This window comes from Mercenaria mercenaria, chromosome 10 (genome assembly GCF_021730395.1).
Source record: "Mercenaria mercenaria strain notata chromosome 10, MADL_Memer_1, whole genome shotgun sequence".
NCBI classification, from domain to species: domain Eukaryota; kingdom Metazoa; phylum Mollusca; class Bivalvia; order Venerida; family Veneridae; genus Mercenaria; species Mercenaria mercenaria.
Genome location: NC_069370.1, coordinates 22,837,578 through 22,854,673, shown reverse-complemented (window position 1 = coordinate 22,854,673; position 17,096 = coordinate 22,837,578). Strand labels below are relative to the sequence as shown.

Genomic DNA, 17,096 nt, shown 5'->3' with positions numbered 1-17,096 from the left:
ATAAATACTATACCACTGCATAGTAAACGTTGTACGTAAGATTCACAAGATCTTTTTGATATACATGTTTAATAGTGTTTGATTATTATAAAATATATAACGTCGTTATCAAAACATATATAAATCCAACGATTACAATTAACTATTCTTTGGAATTGCGGAAGGTAAAATGCCTGATGACAGAAAATCTGAAAACTGTATGCATACGATATATGACTTCTCAGTGATACACTAGATATTAAAGATGCTAGAAAATCAAGATTGACAGAGCGCATCGCATTGGCAACTATGTCAGCAGTAAAACGCGACCGATCGTTGTCAAATTTAATTATTATCAGGACAGATTAACGGTAAAGGATCGTGTTCGTGATGTGACCAAAGATCATGAAAAGCCTTTGTTCCGGGTCGGTGATCATTTTCCAAAACCTGTGCAAGAAAAACGAAAGAAACTTATCCCAACCCTCGATTTTTTTGCCGAAAAAGACAATAAAACCGCGTGGTTGTCCTATGATAAACTGTTCATTGAGGGGAAGATATTTACAGTTGATACAGTGTCGAGAGCCGGGTATAATGCTTATTAGGAAAACACAGAGAAACAGTTATCTTTTCTTCTTGGGAACGTCCAGGGTATCAGATCAAAATTAAACGATTATGACTTTTTTAATTTCATCTCAGAGTTTCATTTGCTATTATAGACCGAGACTTTGAACCCTAAAACATCAAACGTAAATATCGAATGTTATAACTGTTTTGAATGTCCCAGACCGGCAGTGAACCGTAGGGCAAAGCGTGATAGTGGCGGTATTATTGTTTTCTATACAGATATTTACCGCAATGCCTTGGAACTAGTTTCTGTGAATTTAAACGGTAATTTATGGTTTAAACTGAAAAAAAGAATTTTCGAATATTACAAATGATCAGTATTTTTGTATATGTTATATCCCGCCGGAAGATTTAGCTATGTATAGACATGTAAACTCCACACTTTTTCAATTTGACTTTTTTGATCACTTAAATGCGGAAATTATAAAATACAGTGATAGGGGCGAGTTGTACTTGTTAGGTGACCTGAATTCACGTACTGGTGAAAACCCAGATATTGTGTCTGACATACATTTAGACCGTTACATTGATATGCCGGAGAATGTGGGTCAAGTTATAAATCTACCTGTGCGTAAAAATCATGATAAGCATGTTAATCCTTTTGTTGTAAAGCTACTGACTTTTTGTAAAGAAAATAACCTAAGTATTACGAATGGTCGACTTGCACCTGGCCATTGTACTTTTCACTCAGTCAGGGGAAATGGGCCTATAGCAAGTACTATTGATTATTTGATTACCAAGTATGCACATTTTAAATACATATCTAACATGTGTGTTTTGGATGTAACCGAATACTCGGATCATTGTCCAATAATATTTTCTTTCAAGTGTAATGCTTCACTGACAAATACTGAAAATCATATTTCTTATGATAAAATATTATTGAATACAGAAAAACAGGAGACATTTCTTAACCTGCTCTTAAATAAAACTGAATTATTTGATGATGTTAAATTGAAGCTCGAGTCAGGTGATATTAATATCAATCAGGGTGTCGACTTATTTTCTAAGCTAGTACTTGATGTATCTTATCAGAGTTTTGGCAAGACTATTTCAAGTAGATCTGTCCCGAAGAGAAAAAATCCCCATGGTTTGGTGAAAAATGCCGTTATGCGAAAGACAGATTTTTTTCGTTCTAAACGAGAAGTCAAGATGAGTAAATCTGTTGAAAATAAGCTAATGTTTTTAAATTGTAGAAATGAATACGCCAAAGTTAAACGTCATGCTAAATCCAAATTTTATAGTAATGAAAAATCAAAGTAGTCGGACCTTAGTAAAAAAACTCCACGAACATTTTGGAAATAAATAAAGATATTAAAAAAATAGATAACATGTTCAATGATGTGAGCTTAGATGACTTTTCTCACTATTTTTCTACCATGTCAATTTTTTTCCGACGAACAGTCTAACTCAGATTTTGATAGATATGCACGTGAGGAAACTGTCAGAATAGACTTTTTAGATGCGTCTTTTACTGTTATTGAAATTAAGAAAACTATTTCTTCTTTAAATCATAATAAAAGTAGTAACTTTGAAAATAATGTAGCCGATGTTTTCAATGACTTTATTTCGCAATATCTTTGTTTTCTATTTAATAAAATTTACGAATCAGCAATATATCCTGAGGTTTGGTGTAAATGGTGTTATTGTACCCATTTATAAGAAAGGCGATGTTAAAGACCCTTCTAATCACAGAGGGATAACCTTAGTTAAGGTTATGGCTAAACTATTGTCTTTGTTGTTAAGGAATAGAATTAACAAGTGGTGTAAAGAGGTACAAGTATATTGTAACGCAAAATTTGGATTTCGTGAAAATCATTCTATGGCTGACGCTATCTTTTTGTTATATTCTATTATTCAAAAAATTTTATCAAAATTTCGGTGCGCTTTTATTGATTATCAGAGAGCATTTGATACTGTTCTAAGAGATGCATTGTGGATAAAGTTATTGCAATCGGGCGTAAGTTGTAAAATGATTAATATGATTAAGAATATATAGTTTTTTTTACAGTAATGTAAAATGTTGTTTGAAAATATCATCTAATATGTCAATGTCAGACCTTTTTGATGTCACAATGGGCTTAAAGCAAGGAGAATCATTATCTCCTCTCCTTTTTCTATTGTTTATAAACGATATTATGGCAAGTATTGATTTAGAAACAATGACTGATAAAGATTTAGAGTTATTATCCATGTATATGATTTTATTTGCTGACGACATTGTGCTTTTAACAACTGATCCAGATAGTCTTCAGTCTCAAATAGTTAAAATTCAGCAATACTCTTCAAAATGGAGCTTAAAAATTAATGTAAAGAAAACGAAGATATGTATGTTTGAAAAAAGATAAAGTGATCATGTAAATTAATTTTTATAAATGGAGAAAATGTTGAGATTGTTGACAATTTTATTTATCTTGGTGTGAAATTTACATATACGGGAAACCTTCTAGATGCCGTCGAAACATTATCAGATCAGGCCCTAAGGGCTTACCATAATCATATATATGTGTTTGACAGTAAAACTAGATATTAAGACCAATTGTTTGATTCAATGGTTGTACCTTATTTGTTATATGGTTCGGAAATATGGGGAGTTTATAATTATAAGGAAGTAGATAAGTTAAACTACGATTTTTGAAATATATGTTAGGGGTACGTAGACAAACTCCTAATATCGCAGTATATGGGGAATTAGGTAGATTCTCACTCTCTGTTATAGCTAAAGAGAGAGAAATCAAATTTTGGTTGAAGATTAAAAACTCTGTTAACATACCGATATATGACGTATATGAAGATCAGTGTAATAATGTTAATGGTACATGTTGGTCAAAGCGACCACATTCTATAATTGACCATCTAGGGTTTTCAAATGTATTGTATAATTTGGACACAAGTGTAAATTACTTTCCTATGTTAAAAAGAACTGTACGTGATCAGTTTATTCAAGACTGGAATGCATCGTAAAATAATGTATCAAAGTTGGACTATTATAGAGAATTCAAAACACCGTTTAGCTATGAGTTATATCTAGATAAGTTTGCCAGTGATACTTATAGAAAACAACTTACATGTTTAAGACTGTCTGCACACAATTTAGAAATAGAACTAGGTAGATATAATGGATTAGACAGAGAAAGTCGTTTATGTAAAATGTGTAATCAAAATGTAATAGAAACTGAATATCATTTCCTTTTATGCTGTACAAAACATTCAGACATCCGTAAAAGATATCTTGGTTCCTTCCATGGCCTTCATTAAATAAGTTTAATGCTATAATGTCTTGTAAAAGTCAAAAGAAGGTATGGGCATTATCAAAATTTGTTAAAGAAGCTTTTGAAATTCGTAAAAATACCCTTGAAAATCTTACTGTTTCATGAAAATTTATTAGTTAATGTAAATTAATATTTATTTGTAATGCTATTATATATTTGTATTGTATGTCTTTGCCATACTTCATGTTTATTTATGTAAATGGCCAAAGGCAAATTGTTTTGCTGATTATGCCAATAAAGTTGAAACTTGAAACTTAAAAATAAAGTTATTCAAAAGCAAGTTCCGCTTGTCCGAAATGAAAAAGACAAGAAAAAACTGTGGAAAATAATGCTTGTTTGTAGCAGAAATAAATGTGCAGTTAGTAACCATTAGATTACATATCATTAACAGTAAATATAACTTGTAGTAATTACATATATGTTTCTAAATTGCGCGTCGTTATACAATAAGTCAAATCTCATAGTAAATGCTTTGTTTACAAAACTTTCAAGACGTTTAAGGTTCGGCTATTTTCAGAATTCAGCAGTTCTGTTTGGAAGTTTCCAGTAATACAGTACTCTTATTGTATTGTCTGAACTGCTCACACGAACCTTCCCGTTCCCCCTTACACAAAACATTTTGCATCTTACCACTGCAGTGCCTAAGAGCAGACAGCATTTACAGAGATATTTACAGCTTCAGTCCCTGGCTCGCGGATTTTTCAAAGTCCTCGCTTCCCCGCGATTGGACCATAGCGCGGACACTTTTATGAGCCGCAGGGATGTGCGCTTTTTCCTGCATCCCCGTAATATATTTTACAGCTTCCATCGCGACAAAAAGCAATAAATCGATTGCGGTGTATTGCGAATACATTTCGCAACGCATCGCGGTGAAGTGCCGGTGGATCGCGGTGAATTGCGGTGGATCGCCGCGATTTACAGGTAAGACAATGACGATATAAATGCTATGTACATGTAGAATTCATATAAACTGAGAGGAATTTTAACATTAATTATTTAAATGAAAAATAAAAAGTAAATGGCTTTTCTTCATCTTTAATAAAAAATACTTTCAAACATATTTTGCATAGATTATTTCAGTTAAACGTATTTTCATAGTATGAAATTTATCTACTGAAATGATTTGATAACAACTATCTTTATATAAAAATATGCATTCTTTAACTTACCCTTATAAAATGTTACGTTTATTTAATGTGGCCGTATTGTGTAAAAAGTAAATATCTGCATACAGTGACCACCTCTGATTCATGTGGGGAAGTTGGCAGTTACTTGCGGAGAACAGGTTTATACCGGTACAGAATCCAGGAACACTGGTTAGGTTAACTGCCCGACGTTACATAACTGAAATACTGTTGAAAAACGGCGTTAAACCCAAAGCAAACAAAGAAATTTTTTCAGTATCATAACATTAAAAATAATGAAAAATGTCACATCAGTGTAATTGAAATTTTTTATTTATATAAAAATTTACTGAAGAATGGTTTAATGTTTTATCATAGCCATACAATCATGCATGGCTTAAATTAAATTAAATCAAAGTATAACACAACAGGATAAAATCAGATTATTGAGTTTCACCTGTACAAGAAATGTCAAAACGGATGATAGTAAATATGAATGAATAGGGAACTTCAAGAAAAATCGCGTATATATCAAAGAACTTCTCTTAGATCAATGATATGTATGTAGTTGCTTTAAACTGCAATACGAACAGTTTACGTGCTTTTAGAATTAAACTGGTAAATGTAATGTGACATTCCGCTAGATACATGTAAAAATACAATAATATAAATTATTTAGAAATTGAGCAAAAGCAAACCAAAATTATTACAAAATTTTCATTAAACAATTAAAAAGTTATTATTAACTAAATTTTAAGGTAGTACATAAATATAACGAGATGAAATAATCTTTAAAGGTTTAAAAGCTAGAGAACTTTTTGAAGTAAAGGGATGTAAAATACAAAAATACCTTACATTTTTTCTTTTTTTGTTATTGCAATGTGCATTTTTTACTATTTCAGGGGCCATAACTCTGAAAAAGGGGTTAGAGCCAGACAAAGATAGGAGGTGCGCAGGTTCATATCATGACAAAGACTCATACAAGGTTTAATCAATTTATATAAAATACCTTTTGAGCTAGGTACGTCACAAGGTGAAAATGTGCATTTTTGCCCATTTCAGGGGCCATAACTCTAAAAATAGAGGACATACCAAAATGAAAAATAGGAGGTGCGCAAGTTCATATCGTGATTAAGACTAGTGCAAGGTTTCATGAATCTATATCACATACTTTCTGAGCTAGGCGTGTCACAAGGTGAAAATGGGCATTTTTGCCTATTTCAGGAGCCATAACTCTAAAAATTGGGGGCAGGCCAAAATGAAAAATAGGGGGTGCGCAAGTTTATATCATGATTAAGACTCATGCAAGGTTTCGTGAATCTATATCAAACACTTTTTGAACTAGGCGTGTCACAAGGTGAAAATGTGCATTTTTGACTATTTCAGGGGCCATAACTCTAAAAATTGGGGGCGGAGCCAGACGAAAAGTAGGAGATGCGCAAGTTCATATCATGATAAAGACGGACTTCGGACGGACGGACGCACGCACGGACAAAACCAAATCTATATGCCCCCACCACTCATGGGTAATGATACACGTGGTATGAAATACATTTTTCCTTATATAAGTATTATATTTGGTAAACTTTTGAAGTATGTTTTTTTTTTTTTTTTTTTTTTTTTTTTAAAGATTACCATCAATAATAATGACTCACACGCTATATATTTCTATAAACTAGATATTATGTATTACCAGTGTAAAGATTTAATTGGTGTTCAAATTTAGCTAGATGTACTATATTGGTTAAATTAGTATACATAAGAATCTATGATTAATAATTGTTATGTCTAGATAATTATTGAATATCTTTTATCAATTCGTTATGTGTGATTTGTTTAATAGTAGCTAAGAAATTAACATCGCAGTCCTATCTTTATATTTATATGAAAATAAATAAAATACTACTTTTATGCGCCAAGTATAACTGTAGCAAACCAATTTAAAGGAAATAGACTAGATTTGAAATAACGGCACCGCTTTAATTTAATTCCTATTTTAGTCTATGTTTCCCTGATTAAAGTAAGATAATCATTTTAAATATCATTGTATTTAAGGTACTAAATGTGTATTTGATTAAAGTAAAATTTTATAAAGGTACCTTTATTAGTTTTTAAGATATTTGCAATAAACACGGTTGCAAATAGTTCGTAGAATCATTCGTTACGTGTATAAATATGCGCCTTAGCAAACCATACCTTGATTTCGCGGTGACAGCCGGTGATTCGCCGCGACCCGCTGAGATTTTCCATCGCGAGTCGCCACGGACACTTTGTCTTTAATCGATCGCGGGGTCTTATAAATCATCGCGATTTATCACAGTCTTCAGTAGTGATTCAATGTGAAAAATCATCGTGATTTTCAACTCAGGGTAAATATTTGTGCCGGTAATAACGCAGAAAAAGCAAAATCCGCGAGCCAGGGACTGTATGTAACCTAAGTGCTATTTATAAACTCCTAAGCACCACTACGAGTATACCCATTATTGTCATCTCAAAGAGTTCTCTTCTTAGAAGCATAAAGACATAGATATCGAAACATAATTATCAGATAGTCTGGCTGGATGATAACCACTAAAACATTAATTTGTGAAAAGTATGACTGTTATATGGCAATGATATACCTATATCCACAGAGTATATGTAACCCTTTTTTGGCGTATAGATGTCTTTTAGAGACAGACCGATCAAAATAATTGAACCATTAGTAAACGAAAACATCTTCAATACTTAATACTGAAATTTTCATCATGAGAAACAGAATGAAAATCTGTAGGGTAACGTTCAGCAGACAGGGGCCTCCGTGGCTGATTGGTTATGGTCGATGACTTTAAATCACTGCCACTCACCAATGCGAATTCGAGCCTCCGTCGGGGCGTTGAATTCTTCAGGTGAAAAAGCCATCCAGCTTGCTTAAGGAATGTCATTGGATCTACCCAGGGTCCGCCCGTGATGAAATGATACACGGAGGGGCACCTAGCGTCTTCCTCCACCGCCAAAGTTGGAAAGTTGCCATTTGACCAAATAGTGTGTCGGTGCGTCGTTAAACCAAACAACAACGGTCAAAAGGCAGTTGAATGGTATATGCTGGAAAACAAACGTGTTTGGCTTTATTACTTTTGTGTTTGCTTTGTGATTTGTTTGCTTTTACTACCCAAACAGTATAAAAAAGTTAGAAAGAAACAAATCCCTTATCAGCATGAAGGAAAATGACTAACATTAAATACTAACTCAAAGTATATGATAAGTTTAATAAGTGATACCCTTTGATAAGTGACACCTGAAGCCACTAGTTTACTGAATATGTATGTTTCGCTGCTTTACTTCCTGATATAAAATTTGAAAGAAGTGACGATCTAAAATATATGCAACCTTTGTATTTACAGACTTTTCGAAGTTTGGAATTTCGTCAAAGTGTTATCGAAAGTAGCCATACGTGTATGAATTCAGCAGAAAGACAAGAATGCAAAAACTTAATTAGCGTTCTCTCTGGAACTTGAAAAAGGCTACAATGAAAGTTCTAATGTCATTAATTAAAATAATTACATACTATTTATAATGAGCTAAAGCGCACCAAACTGCAACTGTAAGGAAGACATTTAGGCTGCTTTTTACAACATAACTCAATCTGTTTGTCAGTTAAAGAAAGAAGAAAGCCAAGCGTTGTGTATTTTGTGATAAACACAATTGCCGCGCGGACAGGTAAGAGAACATTATAACGTCATTTATGAACGGGCGAAAACCTATAAATGTTGCATTTCCAAGTTTTTTGACTTATTTACATAAAATATTCGAATTTAAACTCATTTTTACAAATAAACCCCAATTTCTAAATAAGATATATTTTCTTTTGCCTATTTCTAATAAACTATATATTGTTAAATATGCTTTCTTATACATATGATAATAATATTGGTAAAAGCTATCACTATAATATAAAAAATAAACGGTTACCACTATGTAATGTTTTCACTACCTTTCCGTCGTTTTACTTGTAAATAGGCATGTGTGCTTTTACTCAAATTGTTCATAAGCGTCCGCAACTATTCAACTTCATATTTAAATCCAAAGGTGATTCGGTAAGTAACTGATGGACAACTGTGCAAACGGTTGCACAGTAACAATTCCCATAAAAGCCCTTTAAATAATGTAAATTCTGTGAAAAATATATGTAAACATCTCTCGTTTAAAGTGTCATGTGAAAAGTATGTACGGACTATATCAATCGAAGATATGCTAAACAACTTTTCTTGTACACCAGACTGGCGTTTAACCCATGCCGGCAAAACCCATACGGCACCCCCATGCCAGATGACTCTCTGCTGTTAATGACAACTAGTGGTTCATGCACTGGTATAAATATATTGTTTATGTAACAGTACGAAAAAAGCAGGTACCTTGATAGTTTCTCTCCGTTCCTTATAGTATATTTCTCGATTCAAAATACGCTAGTTTACCGTAAAAACATAACGTTACGCTACAAATGATAAAACTAAATTGGAACTTTGTTATTGTGCGTAATGCAAAACATCATGACGTCACTTCTGCTTACGGACGTTAATATCCCGCGCTCTACTTTAAGAAAGAGTGTTACAAAGAAAGTATTTCTACCTGTTATTTGTAAAATACGGTATGCAAGGAAAAAAATCTGCCAGAATAATATTCTAACATGTATACGATATGCAAGAAAAAATATCATTCATGTGTTTACAGATCGGATAAAAAATATCCGTCCCTCAGCCACCTGCGCATGGCCGGTAATGATAATTCAGCAAGCCTCATTACCGCCCAATGCGCAGGTGCCCTCGGGACGGATATTTCTATCCGATTCGTAAACACATGGCAGATACGATTATTCTCACTCCGCATTTGCTTTTTGGTTCATATCTCTTTTTTAAAAAATCAAGGAATATTGGTCACAATGTTTAAGATTATTCCAGTTTAACAGGAATAAATTCCAGCATAACAACAATAAATATCGAACCTATATTCAGTTACAATAGGAAAATCCTAAAATCAAAAGTCACATAATACGTATATCCTTAGCGACAGCATATACTTAAACATAGTAACATACACCTTATTTCAAATTGCGTCAAGTTGCAATTATAAATCTGTCTAAAGTTTTCATTTGAACGTCCGTCTAAGTTTCAGCTCTAGTTTGTGACGACACAAATTGATGACACCGTATTAAGTGATACCGGAGCAAAAAGTACGCTATAGTCGATAATGTTCATTTTTTCCCAGCCTAACGGACAAAATATGTACCTTGTCATCAGTTAAAATGAATATGCACACAATGAATATTTATCTTGTATCGAGTAATGTACACTTTCATTTCGCGTTTCAATATTGACCACCTCAACCCCTCCCTAAAGTCGAGCAATTTCCCCCTGCAGTACTCTCTTTATATTTCTAGATACAAATCTGATAACCTATTAAATTAAATGTACAATTGCAGAATAATATCCAATGTCCGAATAAGGTTGACTTCTATCTCTAAGAAGGCGTAACATTGGCTGCAACATTAATTATAATTCTGCAGGTGGCACCACTTGCTACATAGCGGCCAGGATCATGTTTTGATTACTTTATGACACTTTATTTTAGAGTTAACTTATTGTAACTGACACTGTTCGAGTAATTTACGTACGATTGTTATCATTGCTATGCTTTTATTTACACTAAAGCAATCATTGAATTGCGTTTCAAATTTTCATTGAAATATGTCAATATTTGACACGGATAAGAGTGGAGTTGGAAAAGTTGTTTAGTACAGTTTTCAAAAAAAAATGAAGGTATTTTGTCTGTCTGATCTGTTTGAAAAAAAAAATTACAATAAGATCATTACATTAGGAACTTTAGGATGTACAAGAAACATAGACTTCACCTAGCTTATTTTTAAAGATATTTTCCCTCGTTATATTGTCACTGCATTCAAGGATAAAGGGTATTAAGGGAAAATGCAGTTTATAAGAACATATATTCAGCACAACATTATCTTATTTCTCGTTGGTATGCTTCAAGGGAAAGGCATATTCTCAAAAGCATCAAATTGTCTTATTTTATGTTATTTTTGGTATGACTAAAATGTTGGTATGTTTTTGATATGCTCAATATGAGGAGCATAACTATAATTAAAAGTTTATGGTTATTTTTATTTAGGTTCAACCTCATCAAATCAGGCTATTCTTTATATAGAATCCACTTATATGATAGCGTTATTGCGACATTTTCTAGAATATTAGCTTTCCGAAGGCTTATATACCTATAAAGAATTATATCTGCTTATATACCTATCAAGAATTATATCTCTACCATAGAAAAAGTAGCTTACATAGCTTTATGTGAGAAAGGTACGCTTTCTGGACTTCAACCACCTAAACTAACGCCTTTTTACTTAATTATATCAATTCTAGCGCCGCCAGTTCCAGCATGTAGCTATAAATACATTCCAAAACGCAGTAGAATAAAAGAAAACACAATCTACTGAGAAAGGGCATGAGGAGAGAAAGAAAATTTTGCATGGTTGGACTACTTGTGACTAGACTTATATTTGATTTGGTAGTGACCAGTTTATGATAACATTTTGCTTGTATTTTATTCGGACTTTGCATTCATTCTCAATATATGCTTATTTCACAAAGAAATGCTTAATTTCGTAAGATATTGAGAAATATTGGTTTCTTCCATTTAAAACGTTCCTGTGTATTATATAACTAATTTCTTGATTATATAATGGGATGCTTTAGGTAAGCTCATTATAAAAAACACAAACATAATCATCTTAGTTAATACATTTGTGGTATGCTTTACGTAATCTTCTATAGCAAATACTTTAGACACTTGGTACGGCATTCAATTTTAAAGCAATCTAAGTTCATGATATCTATGTAATTGATACACTTATGGCGACTGTTGACATACGCTCAAGAAATATAATAAAGACGCCTCATCTAACTTTAAAAATTTATATAAGGTGAATGATTGTGTACACATAGCATTAAATTAAACGTTTGACCTGAATTCATTTCATTAGATTTAAAACATTTTCTGATGTCATAAAATATACATGCTTTTGACAACTATTACGCAGTCAATTAACTTCTTCCCGCAATAATCCAGTTACAGTAAGAGATTTGCTTGGCAGGTATGACTATTTGCATGAAATTAAATAAGAAGTTTCAGAAAAGCTTAAATAACAAGCTAAATGTATCAAAAAAGACTTTAGTATTATATTCAGTCTTAAATGTTGTATATAAGCACTTAAAATTAGTTTTTGTTTTACACAATCAAAACTTTTAGGTACGTTCTCTAAATTATAATTTACGTTAAAGACATCGCGAAAGAAACAAATAAATTGTCTTGACAGTTAACGAGGAATTCATTTTATATAAGTATGAGCTGATTTTCACGTTACCCAACGTTTTCTATGATGTCGTTGACGTAATTAAAAACGTTCTCATAATGCTGTCCACATAATGTGTCCTATATTGCAATTTGCCAGGTATACATTGGGTGAATTTCTCGTACCGAAGTTACGTACTAAGGTTACTAGGTTAATCTTGTCAAAAGTTTAGAAAAGGTGAATATTTTTGAAGAATGTGTGGTCTGTGACTTGGTAATCGACAGCAACGCCTTATAGCATGTGAATTTTATAAATGTACCAATATGGTCTTTATGACATAAATTACATCACGGGATGTACACGCACAAGCAGGAATGGCCGTGCTTCAATTTTTATAGAAGATACCACCATATAAGACAACATTTAGTGAACAAATATATATGAATGTCTTAATATTTGCTTAAAAGTTGCAAGAATGAAAGATTCGCTATAAATATTTTCTTGTTGTAGGTTCCAGTTGCTAATTTCCAAACTTTTTACAGGCTGTAAACTGAAAACGTCTGATCATTACTTATGTGAAAAATGTAAGATATTGCTTTATTACTGACGTAAAATAAGAATGGTTTGAAAATCTCTAAATTCTTTCTAAAGGAAATTCTTTTATTCATCTTTTAAGGCAGATATCAAGAAGCTACCTATCTACATTTATAATTAAATAGAAGTCTATCTTGTATGTATAAAACTCTTACTCTTTTCAGTAACAGATGATAAACTACTGACGTCTGTAATCCAAGGAATAAACCACAGGTATATGATCAGAAAAATAATGTTCGTATTCATCTTGTTCTAACTTATCCGAACACATAAAACTTGGTTCTATGAGCCGTTCAGCTGAACGTGTAGAACTGTAACGTCAACAAGGATTGAAAACGTATATGCTTTTACATGCTTATCTTGAACATAGATCGTTGGTAAACTGTGCAGATATGGAATGAAAGTGTAAGCTGATAAAGACATTTGAAATACCGTCTTAAACTTACCCTGTAGAAACATACATTATACTCGAGAGAATAGAAAGTGTCATTTTGTAGACATAACTGCTGCCACATTTGCAAAAGGAAGTGATGTTGAAAAACGACTTTTTGACTTCATTAAAGGGCTTGTTTTACGCGTTTTCTGCTGCACAGTTGGCATTGTATTACGATATCAATCAAAGAATCGACAGAAAGCTCTCAACATAGATTGTGGTCTTAAAATATTAAAAAAAGTAATACGAATAACTTGTTGACCCGTTGATATACCATTTTGCTGCAAATTATTTATTACGTGCGTATGTACATGCGCTCGTGTGCGTGCGTGCGTTCGTGTGTGCATGTGTGAGCGTGCATACGTGCGCGCGTAGTTGGAGGACACTGCATAACTGGGTTCGCTCAAATATTCCATGTTATGTAACATAATAAGATTTTTTCACTGGTTGCATGTGCAGATGAGGATTTCCGGCATCGAGGGTAACTGTTTAGGCAGTAACGAGGCTCCGTCGAGAAAGTGTCATTTTGTAGATGGCTCCGCCGAGTCGACGCGTAAACAGTTACCCGAGAGTCGGAAATTTCCATCTGCAGCTACATCAACTGATAGAATGTTTTTTTCTTGCATACCATATTCAAGAAATAATAATAATCAATTGAACGGCTTTCTTTCTGGAACTGTTTCTTATAGCATAGTATTTAAATAAAGAGCGGAAAACTGTAGAAATTACCTGTTTGTCCACAGTATGTGACCAGGTACTTCACTGTCCAGGGTACGTATGAATGAGGCTCTAAACAGGCTGTTCTACGACAAAGAAGCTCGGAGAAACTCTAGTAGATGCGTTCAAGATGGCGGAGCAGAATGAGGATGTCTTTTTGTCGTTTCTTGGTACCGTCCCGTATCCGTAAGTTTGTACCACACGCTCCCCCATTCTAAAGAGATACTCCCGTCATCTTTCGAAACACAAATGACAAGCATGCTTCGAATATAACTGAATCCAAGTGGAGTAAGTTCAGTGTGAAATAACAAAAAAAAATGCAATAATCAGCATACATATATCCAAACACTCAACTAACGCTGAACAGAATTGGCACATCGTAGATTATGACTATTATTATTATTATACCAGATTTATATAGCGACCTTTTCTTGATAAATTTCACGTCCAAAGGCGCTTTACATGGTTCAAATGCAGCCATACAGGACGCATAATTCATCATCTACTAGTACAGACACAGAGCGATCTGACCAGAGGGACAGAGTGAGACAAAGCCCCAACGACAGAGAGATCAGAAATCAGATACAGGCTTGTCCGGCTAACTTAGCCTAGCTCGTTGCGAATAAACAGCCTGGTTCTTTAACGTGCCCAGTGTATAGCAATGATACATGCAAGGTATGCCTGGGTTCCTGACCAGTACACCTCTAGTTGGGTGGGAAACACTTCAAAGCGTTTCTGAAAATGCCCGAGAAGCTGACGGGGATTGAACCCCCGACCTCAGGATTGGAAGGCCAGTGTGCAAGCCACTGAGCTATTCGTTCACCTCTAGTGAAAAACACAGAAATTTATGTCCAAACACGTCTTTTCTTTACAGCTCAGCTAGCGCCGACCTGGAATATTGTATTGGTAGTACAAAGTATAGATCCACTTTCGCTGATCATGCTCGAGTAACTCGGTTACAATTCAACTCCCCTACGAGGAATACAGGTCCCTGGCATGTTACCCAGGAAGGTTGAAATACTGGCTCTGACTGAAGCTGGCTTGCCACGTTGATTGTTTACCCAGCCCATCCAATCGGTGAATGAACTGTCTTCCCCAATTAGCCTCTCATTTAAGGACTTCAACACCTCAAAGCGCCCTTTATCTGGTGACCTGTCCCTGAAACTGTCAACATTGAAAGGAATCAGAAGATGTCTCTCCCTGGTGTGCCGGTGGTCATTTTCAAAGGTCGACGTACAAAGACAGCAACTCTTCACTCTGATCCGTTTCGCTTCTGGTTGGAACTCTGAAGACCGTCTCTTACGTGTAATTTTCTCCCTTAAGTTCTGAAGTGCAGCTGGCTCTGCCTCTGTGAATGTAAACATAATGGGCCTCTGACATTTGCCGTGCCATGCCTCGTTTTGTTATTGACCGAGATTGCTCCCTGTCCACTGACTCTTCCTCCCGGCCGGCTATCAAGACATGAGGTAAGATCTTCTCATCATCATCTGATATCACTCTTGGATCTGGAGATGGCTCCTTCTTAATGAAGGGACCACTCGTGTCCATGTTTTCAACCTTGATAGATCCCGCATCTGCATAGAGCACAGGCAGGGATGAATCAGATTGGAGTCCGAAATACTTTGCCGTGCTGGTTGAAGAGATCTGTTGCACTTGCTGACTAAGCCTTCTAGGTAGCAAATAGTCGATATGCTAATGCATCTAAGAGTCACTCTGATGCAAAGCAACAAGATGCTGGAACTCCTTCATCCAAGCTGTCCTTGTTGCCCTTTTAGCAATCTTTATATTGTGACACTAGGACCGCCTGGATAACGTCGTTGAGACCGGCTCTTAGAAATATGTGGAGTTTATCCACAAGGTCCTTAGGTGAGGACCACAATCTCCCTTTGCTGTCCTCATCTAAGACTTCCTCGATTGGACTGGTCAGTTGTTTATTTAAGACTCCTGCTGATGGATCAAACAGATGCTCTAAGAGTTGAGTATTAGGGAAATCCTGGCTGTAACTGTCTTCCTCCACTTGATATACAGACAGCTTTTAATTTTTTCGATCTGGTGGGATGGGTTGGACCATTATTGTCTGCTGAGCTAATGTCACTTGCTGTCCAACTTTGAACTTCACATGCCTATCTGATAGGTTAAGCATGCAGCCTACTGATTTCGAGACCTCACAGTGAACCGTGCGTGGTACGAAAACCTTGCTGTCTATTACGGGTCCCAAGCAAAAAATATGAACATCTGAAAGGAGGGTCTCCTCTGTCGCTGTATCTACAACAGCGCTGACAGTTACCCCTTGCAACTTTACCGGAATTCTAAACATAGATTTGGACTAAATTTTGCATACAAGAGGCATTTTCTGTCCGCTGTCATCGGCTGTTGCTATACTTGCCCCTTGACGATCCACCATTGGCTGATCGTTCTGGACTTGTATTGAAGGACAATGTCCTTCAGCAGGTGCTTCTGTTTCTTGAGGGTCTGTCTGTGCATTCTGACTCTGATCCAACGAAGGCAGATCAATATTCGAAATTCTCCAATGGCCCTGTTCTTCCCGAGGCTGATCTTTGTTCACATCAGCATTGAATGTTTTATCATAGGCTTGTCAGTACTCGTAGCACCATCATTGACGTGATCCGCCATAGGCTGATCATTGTTTAAACTCTCATTCTGAATTTGATCCGCCAGAGGCTGATCAATATTCATACTCCTTTGAACACAAGGCTGATCACTTCCCGCATCCTTTTGAGTATATGGCCTTTACATATTTTGGTCGGAGTTAGGCCTTGTCCCCCGACCTCTCCGAGTTTAAAGAGTCTTCAATTGTTTCAGCCTCAGTGGACTCGCCAACTAGGTAAGCCTTCATTTCCTCTTCCTTAAAGGCAACTGTTTTCTGTTGTTGCCCTTCCTATGCGCTGTCTTGGAGCTTTGGACAGAAACTAATGAAGTGCGGTCCTTTACAATGGTAGCACTCTGTCATTCTGCTGGCTGGTGTACGGGAACTGGTAGACGGAGAT

General features: G+C 35.1%; 1 protein-coding gene across 1 annotated transcript in view; it reads right to left on the bottom strand.

The window, feature by feature from the left end:
- The window catches only part of LOC123560918 (uncharacterized), a 62,474-nt gene extending 47,022 nt beyond the window's left edge, over positions 1 to 15,452 (bottom strand). The window contains exon 1 of the mRNA XM_053516818.1: positions 15,065 to 15,452. Coding sequence (XP_053372793.1) covers positions 15,065 to 15,452 — 388 coding nt within the window. The remainder of the gene's footprint in view (positions 1 to 15,064) is intronic.
- Positions 15,453 to 17,096: the final 1,644 nt, after the last annotated feature.